Source organism: Eublepharis macularius, chromosome 3 (assembly GCF_028583425.1).
Source record: "Eublepharis macularius isolate TG4126 chromosome 3, MPM_Emac_v1.0, whole genome shotgun sequence".
NCBI classification, from domain to species: domain Eukaryota; kingdom Metazoa; phylum Chordata; class Lepidosauria; order Squamata; family Eublepharidae; genus Eublepharis; species Eublepharis macularius.
This window is the reverse complement of record NC_072792.1, coordinates 144,921,671-144,939,098: the sequence shown is the minus strand read 5'-3', so window position 1 is coordinate 144,939,098 and position 17,428 is coordinate 144,921,671. Positions and strand designations below refer to the sequence as shown.

Sequence of the window (17,428 nt, the reverse complement as noted above, 5' to 3'; positions counted from 1 at the left end):
ATAAATGGTAGGTTGGTGGGAAGAGAGGATAGGGAGGTAAGGCCAGAATATGGGAGTTCCCAGGGAAAGAGGAAATAGTTGGAGAAGGGAATACAGGGGGAAATGAGGTGTCCCCCATCAGTCCTTGCAGGTTTCCTAACATGTGAATGAGCCCAGCCTGGCATCTAGCACCATGCAACTGGGCCATAATTTTCTTGGGTGAGGATGGAAAACTGAAGACAGGGCAGCAGATAGAGGCAGGTTGGCTGATGGGTGGGAAGGAGTGAAGGAAGCAGGAAAAGAGGAGAGGGTAAGGGGCCTTCAGGGAAAGGAAAAGGGAAATAGTGAGGGAGTAGTAATGAGAAACCCTCCCCCATCAATTCCTTGCTGCCCCCCCCCTGTAGCATAGATTATCTGTTTGCTATATGCATTATCTTGCTGTAAGTACATCATTATCTATAGGTACTTTCACTTTTGGGCATTGTTAACATATCATGAGTAATAATAATGCTTTGTTTTCACTTTTCTGTAATCCAATTATTTAGCTTATTAGAAGTCTAATTCTATTGCTTGTGGTTACGCTGTGTAATCCACCTTGTGTCTCAGTAAGAAAATAATGTAAATAAAATAAAGTAAATAAAAATAATATGTTTATAGATTTCTTCTACACAAATTTTCTATGAATAAGATATATCAGGTTCCCCACAGTTTAAATAACTTTGTACAGTATTCAAAGGCCATGTTATTATAAGTGCATTTGGGCAGCTTGCTCCAATATGCTGCTGATCTTCTGTGGACAAAGATAACTGCATCAGAGGGCTATGATGGGCCTGAAAATCTTGGGTTCTCCAGTAAATGTTTTCACTTTCTCGCCTTCTCCAGAAGAAGCCACAAGACAGTCTATAGTAGTGATGGTATTTCTTCATAGCAAATATGTAGAGGTGCACATCTGTAGTAGTAAGAGAAATGGGAAACAAAAATTGCTTTAAGAATTTTCAGTGGTCAGTGTAGCCACCCCTGCTTCTTTTGTGTCACTTCAGTGCTTGTGTATGTTTTCCTGTGTATGTACATCTTACCAGGTTAGGTCAGCCCAAGATCTAAAGTGTTGTAATACTTTATTCCTGACAGTATTACACTACTAGTTTCCTCAGGGCTGTATTTCATTGGCAGTGTACTTATGTCAACACGCACAAAAGGCTAAATGAGATTTCTTACAAGTGAAGCTTGAGAACATTGACTTAGCAAGCAGTGAGTGATTATGTTGGAGTTTTACCCACAGTCTATAGAACAATTTAACTGAATAATGGTTGTAGAAAGACATGCTGAGTTTCAGCTGTTCCATACACGTTTCAGAAGAACTTTCTCTTGTTTTAGTTCCCTCTGTTTCCTGATGGCACCCTTCAGCAGAATCAGCAGCTATCCCAATTCTACTGTATCAGTCCCACACCGGCAAGATAACACCACGGGGCTTGGACTGCAACCTCCTCATACCTACTACGCCCTCTGCTACTGCATCTTGATTGTGGTCATTGTCTTTGGCAATATTTTGGTCTGCCTGGCAGTTTTGAAGGAGCGTAGCTTGCAAACGACCACCAACTACCTTGTGGTAAGCCTGGCAGTAGCAGATCTGCTTGTGGCCACTTTGGTGATGCCATGGGTGGTATACCTTGAGGTGAGTGCAGCTGAAGCTGGCTGTCCTAGCATGTCTATTTTTGGCACCTATGCATGAGTAAGAGACCTTACAAATTATGACAGTCCATTTAGAACTAAACAAATAGATAATGTTCCATAATAACACCTTTAGTGTTTCTGTTTCCTGTGTTTTCACATTATGCAGGTCATGAAACGGGAGACCAGATTAATTAAAAAATAGGACTCTGTGAGCTAATATCATGATATGAAGACTCAGTGAATTAGATGTAAATTGGACTATGGATAGGTGACTGACAGTGCAATCCTAAGCAGAGTTACTCCTATTTAAATCAATGGGCTTAGACTGGAGTAACTCTGTTTAGGATTGTGCTGTAATTCCATCCAGGGAATGCAAGAGTGAACATAGTTATCCACCTATCTCTATATATTTGACTTTATATATAATAAGTAAAAGGAACTTCTCTATTGGATACTCACTATTCTTAGAGAGTATCCTCATATTTCATAGGTTTGTAAGAAAAACAATCACAACAGCAAAAATGTAACCCAGATCTCACACTAAATGTTAGTGAGCAGAGCATCAAGAGTTAGATTTTTTGAGTTGCATCGCAAAGTCTGCTGACCTTAATAAAAATGAAATATAGCTTTAAAAAAACATTAATCAATGTGTAATCTTTACTTCTATATATAGTGAGTATGAAACCTAGGTCTTCCACAATTCCCCATCATGGTGTCTCAGAACAGCATGTCAAGTCTAGGGAGCAATGGCATACATCCTGCTCTGGATATAGAGATGCTTTAATGACTTCAGCGCTGACATCTGCTCCAGTGTTGCAAAGGCTCCACATTTAGGCTCATTGGCTAGACTAGCCTGTAGGACTTCACTGTTTCATAGCAGGTAGATGAGGGAGACTGGAAAGGGCACCAGTGTTGCTGCGTTTTATATTGCACTGATTGGGAAGGGGGTGCAGTGACTGACTGATGTTCTTGGCCCACTGAAGACATCACTGTCACTAGAAATCTTCAGCGGGCACTGCAAGCCCATCTATTTGTCCAAGCTTTTAATGGTATATAAACAGCAGGTATTTTATAGGAGGGAGGGGGGTATTTGAGATTTTGTTTGGTATGCTTTAAATTGCAATTTATAAACCACTATGAGGAAAGGCAGGATATAAATATGTTAATGAATAAATATTCATAGAGAGGGTTCACAGAGGATCTCATTGGGTTCGCAGCAAGTTTCTGACAAAACTCCTGTGCCCTCAAGAGTTCAGCCACAGGGATAAATCCACTCTGGGTTTTTGTTGTTATTGTTCCTGCCCATGCAACCAAAGAGTAGGAAAAGTTGTACTTGATGAACTTCTCCAATTTGTACACCAATAAAAAGCCCAGGAACTGATCAAGAAAGAAGAGGGCAACTTTAGAGCTCACATTTCTCTTGGCATCTGTCCATGTCTCACTAGGAACATCCACATCACACACTGAGAACCACTTGCTCTAAATGAACTGACATAAACCTGTTACGCGAAATGATTGCTTTATTTCTGCTCAGAACATTCTTACAACTTTCGGTATTGTAAGAACATTTTAATTTAACTAAATTAGGCAGCAATATTGCACAGAGCTGCAACTTAATAGCCCAAGCCTTTAAAAAGTCTACTGACAAGCCCATCCTTTTGACTTTAATTGGACTTGTGTTCCTAGTAAATGTGCCTAGAACTGCAACTTTAGTTTACAAACCAGTTTATTTAAATTGCTGTTTCAAAATCTGGGCAGCCAATTCTCAAATGTGAATCAATTGCAACAAATGCATATAAAACATAGACTTTAACTTTGTCTTAGTTTGTTACTGGGATGACAGTCAATCATTTATAGCATTTTTACCTCTACTTTGTGCCATTCTTCCAAATCAGTATCTGTGAAATCACAATGGCGTTGAAATTAAAAGAAACGTAAAGGTTTATGCTAATGATTGGTGATACTAATAGTGATATTGATGATTAATTATTCATGGCATATCTCAGTAGATCAAAAGTGAAAGTGGGAAAATCTCATAGTACAGACCCAGTTATGCTCACATAACGAACCTTGTAGAAAAATAAATAATTTCTAAAGAGCAATTCTCTATGGAATATGTAACAGCCAAACTTAAAATTTAGGGGTGGGGAATATAAAAGAAGAAACTTAAAAAGAGAACTTAAAAGGAAAAAAATTAAAAAGAGAAAAAGTATGAGATATGAAGAGATAATGGACATCTAAAACAAGCGATCTTTTGCATTCTCTGGTACCTTTCATCTAAGGTATTCGAAGCACCCTGCAAATATTAAAAACAGGTCCTTACAACCATCCTCTTCAGTCAGAAAAATTATTGCCGAAGAGCTAGTAATAACAGTCACAGCAGGAGGCTTGATTTTAACTTTGCAGCATGCTCAGAGTCAATAAATGGAGTTAGAAAGTCCCAGTATTGGGGTCTAGAAAGGCCCAGAACAATTGTGCTTTAGTTGGCTGCAATTCTAACCCTATCTATTGAATGGATCCGAGTAGGATTCTGAGTAAACTGAGGAATTCAGGCACTATCTGTTAGAAAGCCCTCCATATTAATCATTCTTGTTGCGGGGTTATGTAAGAGGAAAACATGTTACATCAGGGGAATATGATTGGATCCCAACCAAAAGCCACAAAAAAGTTCAGAGCCCGGCTTAGGGATCTGGGTTGTGAGACGGTGGAATGGGAAGTGCTAATTCTTCCTGATTGAAGAATTTCCTGATTGAAAATGTATCACTCAGGTTGTTTTTAGCCCCAGAAGGCAGAAAGGATCAGGAACATTATGGGTTGTTATGGGCTTTCCTCAGACGCTCATCCCACCACCTGGCAGTATGCACCAAGGCTGTAGAAGTTCAGTTTGACAAATACTAACTTGTTTTGGTTTTTAATATGCCAGCAGATGAATTAATATGTTGATTTAACTGTTTTATTGTTGTTGTTGCTGACTGTTCTTTATACGACAGGTTTGTAATTATTGCTAGAAGATATTAAAAGAAAGGGTGACATATATGTAGTTTAAAATTGTATTTATTGTTGTTTTATAATGTCTGTGTTGTGATAGTTGCGTTTTATTACTGGAAAACCAGAACACAACACTAATATTAATTGTTACTATTTATTTGTTAAAACTGGTTCAGTTTTATAAATGTAAGTTACCCTGGATGCCACAATATTCAATGAATGAATGAATGAATTGGATGAAGAAATAGAGGGAATGCTTATTAAATTTGCAGATGTTACTAAATTGGGAGGGGTAGCAAATACAATTGAAGACAGAGTTAGGATACAAGATGGTCTTGGCAGGCTGGGAAACTGGACTAAAACAAATAAAAATTAATTTCAACAGAGATAAATGTAAAGTTTTGCATGTAGGTCGGAAAAAATCAAACGCATATAGGGGAGACTGTCTTGGCAGTAGTATGTGTGAAGGATCTAGGGAACTTAGTACACCATATACTGAACACGAGTCAGTAGTGTGATATGGTAGCTAAAAAGGCAAATGCAATTTTAGGCTGCATCAACACTGCTCTGGTTAGACCTCACCTAGAGTATTGTGTTCAGTTTTGGGCACCACATTTTAAGAGGGATATTGACAAGCTGAAATGTGTACAGAGGAGGACAACAAAGATGGTGAGGAGTCAGGACAGGAGGCCAAGTCCTATGAGGAAAGACTGAAGGAGCTTGGTATGTTTAGCCTGGAGAAGAGATGATTGAGAGGTGATATGATAACCATCTTCAAGTAGTTGAAGGGCTGTCATATAGAGGATGATGCGGAGTTGTTTTCCATTGCCCCAGAAAGTAGAACCAGAACCAACAGGTTGAAATTAAATCAAAAGAGTTTTCGGCTAAACATTAGGAACAATTTCTTGACTGAACGGTCCCTCAGTGGAACAGGCTTCCTAGGGAGATAGTGGGCTCTCTTTCTTTGGAGGTCTTTAAGCAGAGGCTAGATGGCCATCTGACAGCAATGCTGATTCTGTGAACCTAGGCAGATCATGAGAGGGAGGACAGGAAGGGTTTAATCAGTGATTTTCGTGGCCCCTTCAAACATGCCCAGGGTAATGTCTATCGCCACTTTGGGGTCAGGAAACAATTTTCTCCAGGCCAGTGTGATCAGGGTTCCTGGAGGTTTTTTTTGCTATCTTCTAGGCATGGAAGATACTGGGGGTGTAGGGGGGAAGTAGTTGTGAATTTCTTGCATTATGCAGGGGGTTGAACTAGATTACCCTGGAGGTCCTTCGCACTCTATGATTCTATGAATGAATGAATGAATGACACAGTAATACAACAGGCTTTTCTGCACTTGGGAGAACAGGTCTTTTACAGAAATCTGTATGTACGCATTACGAGTTAATGTGATAACAGTGGTTAAAGTGACTGATTAGGACTAGGGAGATACAGATTCAGATCCCCAGACAGCCATGCAGCTCACCAGATGATCTTGGACCGGTCATAATCTCTCAGCCTAATTTACTGCACAGGATTTTTAAAGGACAAAATGGAGGAGGAGAGACCATGTAGGAAAAAATATGATAGATTACATTTTCTGGATTTGGACAATAGAAATTTTTCCTGGATGACAAAAAGGCCAAGAATATTCACCCTGAATGGGCAATCTAGTCTTTGATCTAGGCTTATCCACATGGAACTTGGTAAAAATGTCCCCAGTTGACTGGCAAGAACTTTTCTCCAGACGGTGAACTTTTTAGCCCATTGTTCATTCTGCCCTGAAATCCAAGGTTTAGTACCTGTGTGTGTTATGTCTTGGACCTCCACAGATTAATAGGGAGGGTGGATGTCCAGACAACCCATCAAACAATAGTTTGAACTCATGAGGCCTTACCAGCAGGAGATGAACCCTTCACTGTTCTGAAATAAAAGCTGTTATTGTGTAGCAAACCTACTGTTTGGAAGCTAGGAAATAATTGGCTACGCCAATCTCCATTTCAATTAAGTTCCAAGGCTGCCAACCAAATTAATCCCTTTGGTAGATCTGCTGTTATGCAAAGAATGAAACAAGTTCAGTGGTGTGCATTCTAAAGATGGTCCCCTTCAGGCCAAAAAAGAAAAGAGCTGATGTGCACTTGATGTAAAGTAATATACACAGTTAATTGCGTTAGTGATACCTTGTTGAGGTCCTTAGAGCCGATCCAAGGCCTTCCCTCCTGACAAGGTCAGGAGGCAATTCACTTTGATTTCTTCACAATCATGTGCCTTTTCCAGAGAATTGATGATGAATGTCGTTGCCTAAGCAACCTATGTGTATTTCCCAGGGTATGTTGGTTGTGCAGAGCCAGCCAAGTGATATTAAGAATGATCAGAAAATGTGGTAACCAATTAGACTGAATTGTATAGCTTCATTACAGTTGTCATTTTAATGATGAATGGGATTAGGGGTTATAAAAAGTTGTCATTCCTATCCATAAAATCCAGACGTTAGTAACCAAGTGAATGTCAAATGATTAACATTGCAGTCCTATGCAGAATTGAAATAGACTGAGATAACTCTGTGTAAGATTGCAGGGTAAGTCCACCAAGTCTTTGACAGCTTCAGAGTCTTTTGAGGCTAGTGGCATTCAAGTTAATTCGTGAATCTATAGGTGCATAACACTAACAGGGTTATGCACCTGTATATCCATATGGCATCCTGATCATAATCATATTTACTAACCCGACTGACACATCAGGCTGGATTAAAAGACAAGCTTTTCTTAATCTTCCAGTAGCACTTTGCTTTCTCCTCTTCCTTATTCTCTTCCTCCCCTCATTCAAAGAAAATGTAGCTGCTGTCAAACTAGACGACAGAGTGTTTTGAGGGGGAAACTTCCAAAGACACTTTTATTTATCTTGGATATTTATACTCCATTTTCCTCCCCATTAGGCAGTCTAGGTTTTCAACACTGTTCCATTTTATCCTCAGAAAAATAAGCCCCTTCATTTTTGTTACTGTTGTCAATTATTGTTTTTTTCTTCTACCGCCTTTTAATAACATTTATGTTGTTTATTCATGCACATGCAATATATATGCAATCGATGCACAAATAACTTTGAACAATATGTATATTTTACAAAGAAAAAGATCAGCATGAGGAAACTGAAAATGGTGTTAAAAAAAGAAAGGCTCTCAGAATGGAGAAGTGAAATCAATATGGGGATAACACAAACTGAATCAGAAAACTTGCAAAAAGTCAATTTGCAAGATTCTGACTGCTTCCACACAGGGGATTATCATGATATTTGTTTAATGTGCACAGTTCTAGCCTTTAAGACAGCAACATCTCTGAAGCTCTATTGGTGGTGGTGGTGGTAGAAAATGCTGTCAAGTTGCAGCTGATTTATGGCAACCTCTAATGGGGTTTTCAAGACAAGAGATTAACAGAGGTGGTTTGCCATTGCCTGCCTCTGAATAACAACCCTGGTCTTCCTAGGAGGTTAGGTTGAGAGAGAGTGACTGTCCTCCTAAGCAAACTTCTGTGGCAAAGAGGAGATCTGAACCTGAATCTCCCAGATGTTAGTCCAATACTCTAACTACTGTACTTGCGTTCTGTCTTTAAATAGAAATGTTCATTGATGGTCAAGCACTGACTTATTGTTTTCTGAAGCAATTAAAAGGAGTGTTCAGCCCATTACAATGCGATGTGTATGTGTGTGTGTGTATTAGATGTAGCTGAATGCCTAAAGCTGCAATCCTAAGCACATTTACATTGCAGTAAATGCCACTGAAATCATTATATATAATGAAGGTAAAAATTACTGAGATAATGAAAAATAAATGAGGCTTCTAATCTGATTTCCAGAGGCCTGTAATTGCATTGATTTCAGTGGAGTGTACTTCCAATTAGAAATTTCCACGGATGTAAATAAGAATGGATTTCGGCCCATCTTTTTATCTAGCATATTCCTTTTTCTCTACAGGTAATCCATACATATTCTTAAATATATTTAAGTGTAATCTTAAACATGGCCTTCTAGAGTAAGGGTGCCATTTAGGGAGAATGGATGGGCTTTGCCCTTCTGCCTTGCAGTCTGCATGTAACTAATCCTCCGCAACACCTGTATTGCTGGCTAGCTACATGCTCAGTGACTTGTTATAAACAATTTACACGACCTATTTACTAATTCTGCATGCCAAAGAGAAATCTTTCTTCTTAGAACAGAGTGGCCTGATAATATAGTTAGTTATTATAAAAGTTATTCGAAGTAACCATGACAACTGTTCACCTTTTCTGATTTGCACTCTGGTCATAAATATTTTCAGCATTTATTGCCTACATTCTTTGCAAAATGCTTATAGATAATATATCTATGACTGGGCCTTTACCGGTGAAATCCTAAGCAGAGTTACTCCCGTTTAAGCCTACAGATTTCAATGGGCTTAGACTGGAGTAACTCTGCTTAGGTTCACTGTACATCTTGCTAAGAATCCCCCTAACCACCAATCCCACTGATGAAATGGGCATAACACCCCTGCACACATGGTCAGTTTTTCTCATGTAAAATGTTGTATTTACACAATTATTATTCCTCAGTTGCAAAGAGCCTTTTGTTGCCTTACACACGAACCCATTTATTGTGCTATATATTTTGTGAGCCAGTGCTCACTTCATTACATGGACAAAGTGTTAAATTGATTTATGTTCAGAACTACAACACTCAAGAGTGCGTGGGGTAGGAAGAATGGTCAGGAAGCACAAGTTTCCCAGAACAAAGCAAGTCACATTAGATTGCAAAGCACAGATGAAACAAGATCCAGTCAAAAGAATACAGAATCTGCTTGGGGTAGATCACACCCATCTGCTGATGAATTGGCAAAGTAGGACGATTCGGAATAATGTACCTAAATTCATAAGTATGAAAAATTACTTTTAGGAGTGAGCTATCCATTCTAAGTCTCCGTTGAGCCCAAGTAATATACAAATCTGTATATGAATACTAACTCAGCAGCATCACACTGGAGTCTTTCTTTGAAATTTTCTGCTGAAATACATTAACTGGTTTCTGAGTTTCAGGTGAGTAGCTGTGTTCGTATGCAGTGAAAGTGTGAAATGTAAGTCCAGTAGCACCTTAAAGACCAAGATTTTCCAGGGTATTACTGAGTGTTACTTTTGTGGAAGTAACAATGTGTGGAAATCCATCCATCCATCCATCCATCCATCCATCCATCCATCCATCCATACATACATACATACATACATACATACATACATACATACATACATACATAATTTTTAATCTTATCTTTCCTCCCTCACGTAGTGTCCTAACAATTGACCTGTTGTGTGGACTGATCCATGTTTTGGGTACCACAGCACAGCTAGATGATGTACTCTTAAGCAGTACCTTACTTCGGAAAGCCAGTATCTGCTATATATACCTACATGCTTTTAGCTACTATCCCAAGTACAGCTTGTGATCTCTTGTCTACAGTTATGTCTTCTGTTGCAACTATCTTTGCTTCAGTTCCTTGGACAGTGGCTCACATTGGAAAGATCAGTATTAGTCATTTTTAGAATCACAATACCTACCTGATGAAGTGAGTAAACAGACTGATAAAACAAGACTGATACCCAGAAATTGTCTGCTACAAAATAGATTCAAAAGAGGTATTAGCAGAATACCACTGGCTGTCAGTTACAGCTCCCCACTCAAGCCAGTCTAATGGATCATCAGTGGTTTGATCTGGGCTTCTTTCTCATAGACCTTGAGTGGTAGGCCTTTCCTTGCTTACATATATATCCCCCTAACCTAAAACGGCTTCTTTGGTGACAAATCCTGGTTTGTCATTTCCAAACCCTGGTCATTTCCACACATCCTAACATCACGCAATGCTCATGGAATGCGGACATCTTCATGGTGTGATTTCTGATGTCATCACACCAAGAAAACAGGATCATGGTGCAATGACGTCAGAAATTGCACCATGAAGATGTCCTCGTTCCATGAGAGTTGCACGATGTTAGGATGTGTGGAAATTATCACAAGCCTTTAAAAATCCTTGCCACCCATCCCAAACCTCCCTTCAAGGGTTTGGGGCCTCTCAGGCAGGTAAAGGCTGGGTCACCATACACCACCTGTCTAGCTTCCACCATAGCAGGCAGAGAGCCCTGACGCAAATCCTCACTGGGTCTCTTCTCTTCCAGAAGTGCCACCAGACAGGTACCTCCCCTCACCCAGCTACAGCCCAGGACTATTGGGGAAAAGGGAACTTAGAGGTAACTCCCTATATATATGCTGCCACCATTCAATCTTGGCCCTGTTTAATCAGCTACCTCTCTCTGCTGCCTTCTCTTAGCAGAGTCAAAACTCTTCTCCCTTTCAGCCTCTCAATACTGCCATTCCAGCCGGGGGCGTAAAAAAGGGCAGCGTAAAAAAGGGCAGCGGCCCCGGGGGCGTAAAAAAGGGCAGCGGCCCCGGTGGGCAACAAGGTTATGGAAAAGGGCCCCAGCCCAATAAAGGTGAGGGTACTTAAGGCCATGCTGGCCGATTACCCCAGGCGGGCTGACACCCAATTTTTGTTGGAGGGTTTCTCTATAGGTTTTCGGATCCCTTTTCAGGGACCACGTTCCTCCTTCATGTCCACCAACTTGCGTTCTGTGGTGGGCCTGGAGGACGTTGTTAGGTCTAAAATAGCCAAGGAATGCGCCGAGGGCCGGGTTTTGGGCCCCTTTCCCGCCCCACCAGTGCCCACATTGAGGGTTTCCTCTTTGGGGGTAGTCCCCAAAAAGACTCCTGGTGAATTCCGGCTAATTCACCATTTGTCTTATCCCAGGGGTGGGTCTGTCAATGACGCGATACCTGAGCACTTGTGCTCGGTGCGTTACACATCATTTGACCAAGCCGTTAAGGTGGTCAGGCGTTGTGGCCGGGGAGCTGAGATGGCAAAATGCGACATCAAGTCTGCATTCCGCCTTCTCCCTGTGCATCCAGAGGATTTTGAGCTCCTCAGGTTTGCCTTTGAGGGTCAATACTATATGGACAGGGCCCTTCCCATGGGTTGCTCTATCTCCTGCGCAGTATTTGAGCGCTTTAGCACCTTTTTGGAGTGGGCACTACGTCATAGGCAGCATTGCCGTGACTCTGCCCACTATTTGGATGACTTTATCCTGGTTGGGCCCCCGGGGACGGGGCAGTGTGCGCGCCTTTTGGCTGACTTCGTCAGCCTGACGGAAGAGCTGGGTGTTCCACTGGCGCATGAGAAAACAGAGGGCCCGTCTACTGTCCTGACCTTCTTAGGCATTGAATTGGATACGGTTCAACAGACTTCTAGACTTCCAGTTGAGAAGCTCTTAGACCTGAAGGCGCGATTGCGCACCATGCTGGGGAAATGGAAAGTTTCCTTATTAGAGCTCCAGCAGGTAGTTGGCCACCTTAACTTTGCCTGCAAGGCGGTGGCCCCAGGTAGTGCCTTTCTGCGGTGCCTTTGTGATGCCATGGGGACCCTCCGGCTCCCGCATCATAAGATGTGCCTGTCTGAGGGTATGCGGGAGGATCTAGGGGTCTGGCTCCAATTTTTGCACGGTTTTAATGGAGTGTCCTTTTGGAGACAGGAGCTCCTTTTAGAAGGGGAGCTACAAGTGGCTTCGGATGCTTCAGGGTCCATCGGTCTGGGGATTTATTTCAGGCGGCACTGGTGTGCCGCCACCTGGCCTGAAGATTGGGTTCAAGAAGGGCGGTGTAGGGATTTAACCTATCTTGAGTTCTTTCCAATCTTGGTGGCGGTTTACTTGTGGGGTGAGGAGCTTGCCAACCACTCCGTGCACTTTTGGTGCAATAATATGGCAGTGGTTCAGGTGGTGAATTCCCTTTCATCTAAATCGCCCAGGGTCATGACGTTGGTCCGCGCCTTTACCTTAAGGTGCTTGCACCTTAATATATTGTTTTCGGCCAGGCATATACCTGGTGTAAACAATGAGGTGGCAGACGCCTTGTCTCGTCTGCAGATGGACCGGTTTCGACAGCTTGCCCCCGAGGCCGATTTGGTGCCGGCTCTGGTGCCGCAGGAGCTGTGGACGATTGGCAAGTGGAAGCCTCCAGGGCCATCCAATTAGCCATTGCCCCCAGCACTGGTAGGGCATACGACAGGGCGGTAAGGAACTTTGATGCCTTTAGGCAGGCTGTAGGCCTCCGCCGGATCTGGCCCCTCCCAGTCGAGCATCTGGCGCATTTTTGCGTAGCTCAAAGAGGTAAGGGGCACAAGGTGAAATACATCTGGAGCCAGATTGCGGCTCTAGCCTTTGCTGCAAAGGCGCGAGGGTTTACAGATACCACAGGAGATTTCCGCATTCGGAAAATGCTGGAGGGGTGGGCAAGGGAGTCTGCTGCTCCCAGGGATGATAGGCAACCCATCTCTCTGGGCATCCTTCAAGGATTGCAGGCTGTGTGGTCACAGGTTTGCAGCTCTCAGTTTGAGGAGCTGCTGTTTCATGCAGCGTCGTTGATAGCTTTCTTCGGTGCTCTTAGAGTTAGTGAGCTGGTTCAACAGTCCCTTAAGGACAACTCTGGCTGCGCCCTCGCTGCGGAGGACGTTAAATTCAGGGGCGAGCAGCTGGTCCTTAGAATTAGAAGGTCCAAAACTGACCAGCATCAAAAAGGGGGGGACCTGACCCTTGGCCGGTGTTCCATCGCTGAGTTGTGCCCCATAGCAGCCTTGGGGCGCTATTTGGAGGTACGGGGTGATCGTTCGGGGGTTCTTTTTTGCCACAGCGATGGTGCCCCGTTGACCAAGTACCAATTTTGGACGGTCACGGGCAGGGCCCTTCGTGAGTTAGGTCTGGACGGGGTCAAATTTGGGACCCACTCATTTCGTATTGGGGCGGCTTCCACTGCCACTGCCATGGGCTTCTCGGGCCCTGACATCCAGAGGGTAGGATGTTGGCGTTCAGGGGCTTATGCGTCATATGTCAGGCTGCTTGGAAGGGGTAAATCATGTTGAATTGTTTTTTGCAGGCGCTGTGGGTCGTCAGGAGAGGGTACGGATCCTCATCTGTGGCCACAGTATGACCTTCTGGGCTGCGCACCAAGCGAGAAGGTCCTGGATCGGGTCTCAGCTTGGACTCAGCCGGTGGGCTACCATCGAGTGGCAAGGCAGAAGAGGCCTACGTTGGGCGGGGCTGCTGCCACTCCTCTTTGAGGGGAGGTCCGCCCCTCCTCCTCATATTTTAGTGGTGCATTTAGGGGCAATGACCTGGGGCTAATGAAAGGGGTAGCCCTATCTTGGCAGGCGCGGGACGACTTCCTGGAGATCAGGAGGAGATGGCCTGGTGTCCTGATATTTTGGTCAGCCATGCTTCCGTGCCGTGTGTGGCGGGAGGCATTGGACCACAGAGCTATCGAAAGGGCTAGGCGGATGACCAACAGAGCCCTGTTTAAAATAATGACGGGTGGGTTGGGGATTTATTTGCCCCATCCGCAGATTCGGGCCGAGTCTGTTGCCCTCTACAGAGGGGATGGGGTGCACCTCTCTTACAGGGGCAACAGCATTTTTCTCGATGACATACGGCAAGGGCTTAGGTTGGCTTTAAGCCATATGTGGGGTGCTGAGGCCTAAGCAGAGGCTTGGCCTCTGCGGTGGCAGGATTTAGTTAGGGTTTTATATGTGGCGGGCCGGTGAGCACCCTTGGCACCTCCCCATTGGTGGGGAACAGGGGTCTTTCAGGAGCAGCAGGCTGCCGTTCGGCCCAGCTGCAAGGTCAGACGCCCTTGGGTGCGGAACCCCTGGACAAGCCAGTCTCCCCCCACTGCCGTTCGGCCGGGTGGGGGAACTCTCCAGGGGCGATACACTCCGCCTGGCCAGGACGGGTCGCAGCCATTCATGGATGGATCGCACCCGGTGGCAGCGGGTGCTCGCCCAGACAGGTCAGGGCGGGGTCCCAGTGAATGACCCCAGGGCCTGACCTGTACCGCTAGTTAGGCTCCTTGCCGTAATTGTTGCTTTGCTGTTTCATTTAATAAAGCAGCCCATTTTACCCAAACCTTTGTGTCTGACTCTCATTCCGACTAGGGGGGCAATACTGCCATTCCAGCCGGGGGCGTAAGCCCCCTCGGGCTGGTGGCAGCCTTTGCCTCCCTGGCTGGATGAAGGCCAGAATTTATCAGCCCTGCTTACTGGGCTTAGCTGCAGGGAGGGCGGAGCTTTGGGGCAGCAGTCTGCTGCTCCACCCTCTCTCAGTGCAGTCTCGCCTCGTGCTTGGCCCACCCTCCTCACCCTACTTCAGTGCGGGATTAGCCGGTCGCTGTTTTCTGGGCCAGGTAGGAATTTTTTGTCTCCCTGCCCTGATTGGCATTGGGTTGGGAGTTTCTTCGCCTACCTCGCACTGGGTAAGAGGTGTAGTGTGGTAATGTAGGGGTGGACCTTATTTACTGCCATGGGTGCAGGATTTAGTTAGGGTTTTATATGTGGCGGGCCGGTGAGCACCCTTGGCACCTCCCCATTGGTGGGGAACAGGGGTCTTTCAGGAGCAGCAGGCTGCCGTTTGGCCCAGCTGCGAGGTCAGACGCCCTTGGGTGCAGAACCCCTGGACAAGCCAGTCTCCCCCCGCTGCCGTTCGGCCGGGTGGTGGAGCTCTCCAGGGGCGATACACTCCGCCTGGCCAGGACGGGTCACAGCCATTCATGGATGGATCGCACCCGGTGGCAGCTGGTGCTCGCCCAGACAGGTCAGGGCGGGGTCCCAGTGAATGACCCCAGGGCCTGACCTGTACCGCTAGTTAGGCTCCTTGCCGTAATTGTTGCTTTGCTGTTTCATTTAATAAAGCGACCCATTTTACCCAAACCTTTGTGTCTGACTCTCATTCCGACTAGGGGGGCAAAAGCCTTCTCTCCCTCCAATGTACACTAACTCCCATTGGCCCAGTATTCTGCCCACTCCCATTGGCTGTCTCTCAGGAGAGGCAGGGCTGGAGCCAATCCTGTCTGTCACAGCTTCTTACCAACAATAATGTGACACCACCTAAACCTAATAGAGACAAAACCCAAGGAACTAGATCCTGCAACAAACTGAGATTCCAGACTGTCCCTGATATTATAGGACTTAATAATATCCACTTGTACATTCTCCAATGTGATGCATACCATCATATGACCACAGTGCCCTTCTGTTCTCCATATAGACAAACAGGTGGAAAGGAATAAATTAGCACAGTTCTGACATAAAAATGGGAATATTCAGAAATCACTGGAAGAACATTTCACTCACCCATAATGCTATGTTGCTGATTTAGGAGCCACTGTTTTCCAACAACAAAATGTCAAAGGTCATTCCAACTTGAAACTGCTGAATTAGAATCCCTCAAGCAATTTAAATGCATTGTCTGAGGCTTGAAAAATGATCTGGGGGATTCTCAGCCCCTGCAAGTATTAAAACAATTTAGCAAAACTAAATGTAGTTAAATTTTCACCAGTTACTGTTATTGTGAATGGTCTCTGTACTTGTCTTGATAATATTTTGAATTTTACATAATTACATTATATCCTGTACTTCATGCATTTTATAGCTCTCTGACCCTGCTATCTTCAACTCCCCCCCCCCTCTTCATAATTGTTTACATCTGTCTCTGCCAACTAGTGGCATCTGACAAAGTGGGCTCTAGCTCAAGAACGTTTATACTAGAAGAAAAGTCTATTACATTTTAAAGGTGCTCCTAAAGGTTCCTGTTTAATTTTGCTGCAACTGATTAATACAACTGCCCCTCTGGAACTGGAATGTAATGCTATTGAACTGCAGTCTCCTAAAGGCATGCACCTGCAGGGATATGCCATTTAGATGCAAACCACTCTGAGCCTGGCAAAATATTGCGGGGGGCTTTCACTGACATTCTAGCAAACATGTTCCAGACTCTTTTTTGTTTTGTTTTTTATTTGTATCCAAGTTGCAAACTGGGGTTTTTATATGATAGGGCAACAAATCTCTCTGTCTAGTAACAGACATGTGCCCCTTGCTGTGAGAAAGCTGGCATGAAACAAAACAATAATGAATAATGATGAACAAATCAAACTCAGGGCTATAGAACTATGAAGGGCAACTGAACAGATGCTGCCTGATTCAATCAGTCATTCACGTTTATATATTTATTATTATTGAAAATCAGTGACAGGCAGTGAGATCTCCCATTTCAGTGAGTTATTTCCATGGCCTAAAGCCAGTGCTTCGTGTGATGTGTCACTGAATCATGATACTGTTTTACATGGACTTCCTGTGTTTTCAGTTGCCTTCAGTTTGGCCTTCTATTGCCTTGGGAACTTTTTTTTGGACACAGTACAACTTAGTGAATGGTTTTTCATGAACACCTTTAAAGGGAAATTAAATCCCTCAGAGCTTGGAAGCCAAATCAGTGATATCATCTGCTTCTTACCTCACAGAACAGTTGCTGTATTTAAAAGGCAGATTAATAGAATTGTGGGAGAGGAAACAAATGCATTTAGATGGGTGTTCTTTGCGCTGATTGCAAAAATTGAGTGGAGAAGGAATCTGGTGTCAAAGAAACCATCTTTTCAGGAAGCTGGTATAGCTTGAATAAAACCTCAGTAACTAGCGGAGACATGGAACTTCTGAGAGGCTGCGGATTGCTAAGGTTCAATGTAACAGAGGGCCTAGTTATGTACAGCTAAGGCTCCTTCCCCTGACTCTCATGTAGAGGCCTCTTCAGCTCAGGAGATAAACTCGAAATACTCTGTGGTTAAAGTAATCACATCATACTATGGTTTGGATCCCATAATGTCTATCAGTGGGACTTCTTGCCTCCCTTCTCCCATT

General features: G+C 44.0%; 1 protein-coding gene across 1 annotated transcript in view; it reads left to right on the top strand.

The window, feature by feature from the left end:
• The first annotated feature begins 1,369 nt into the window (after positions 1-1,369).
• Positions 1,370-17,428, top strand: part of DRD3 (dopamine receptor D3) — a 32,372-nt gene continuing 16,313 nt past the window's right edge. The window contains exon 1 of the mRNA XM_054974137.1: positions 1,370-1,651. Coding sequence (XP_054830112.1) covers positions 1,370-1,651 — 282 coding nt within the window. The remainder of the gene's footprint in view (positions 1,652-17,428) is intronic.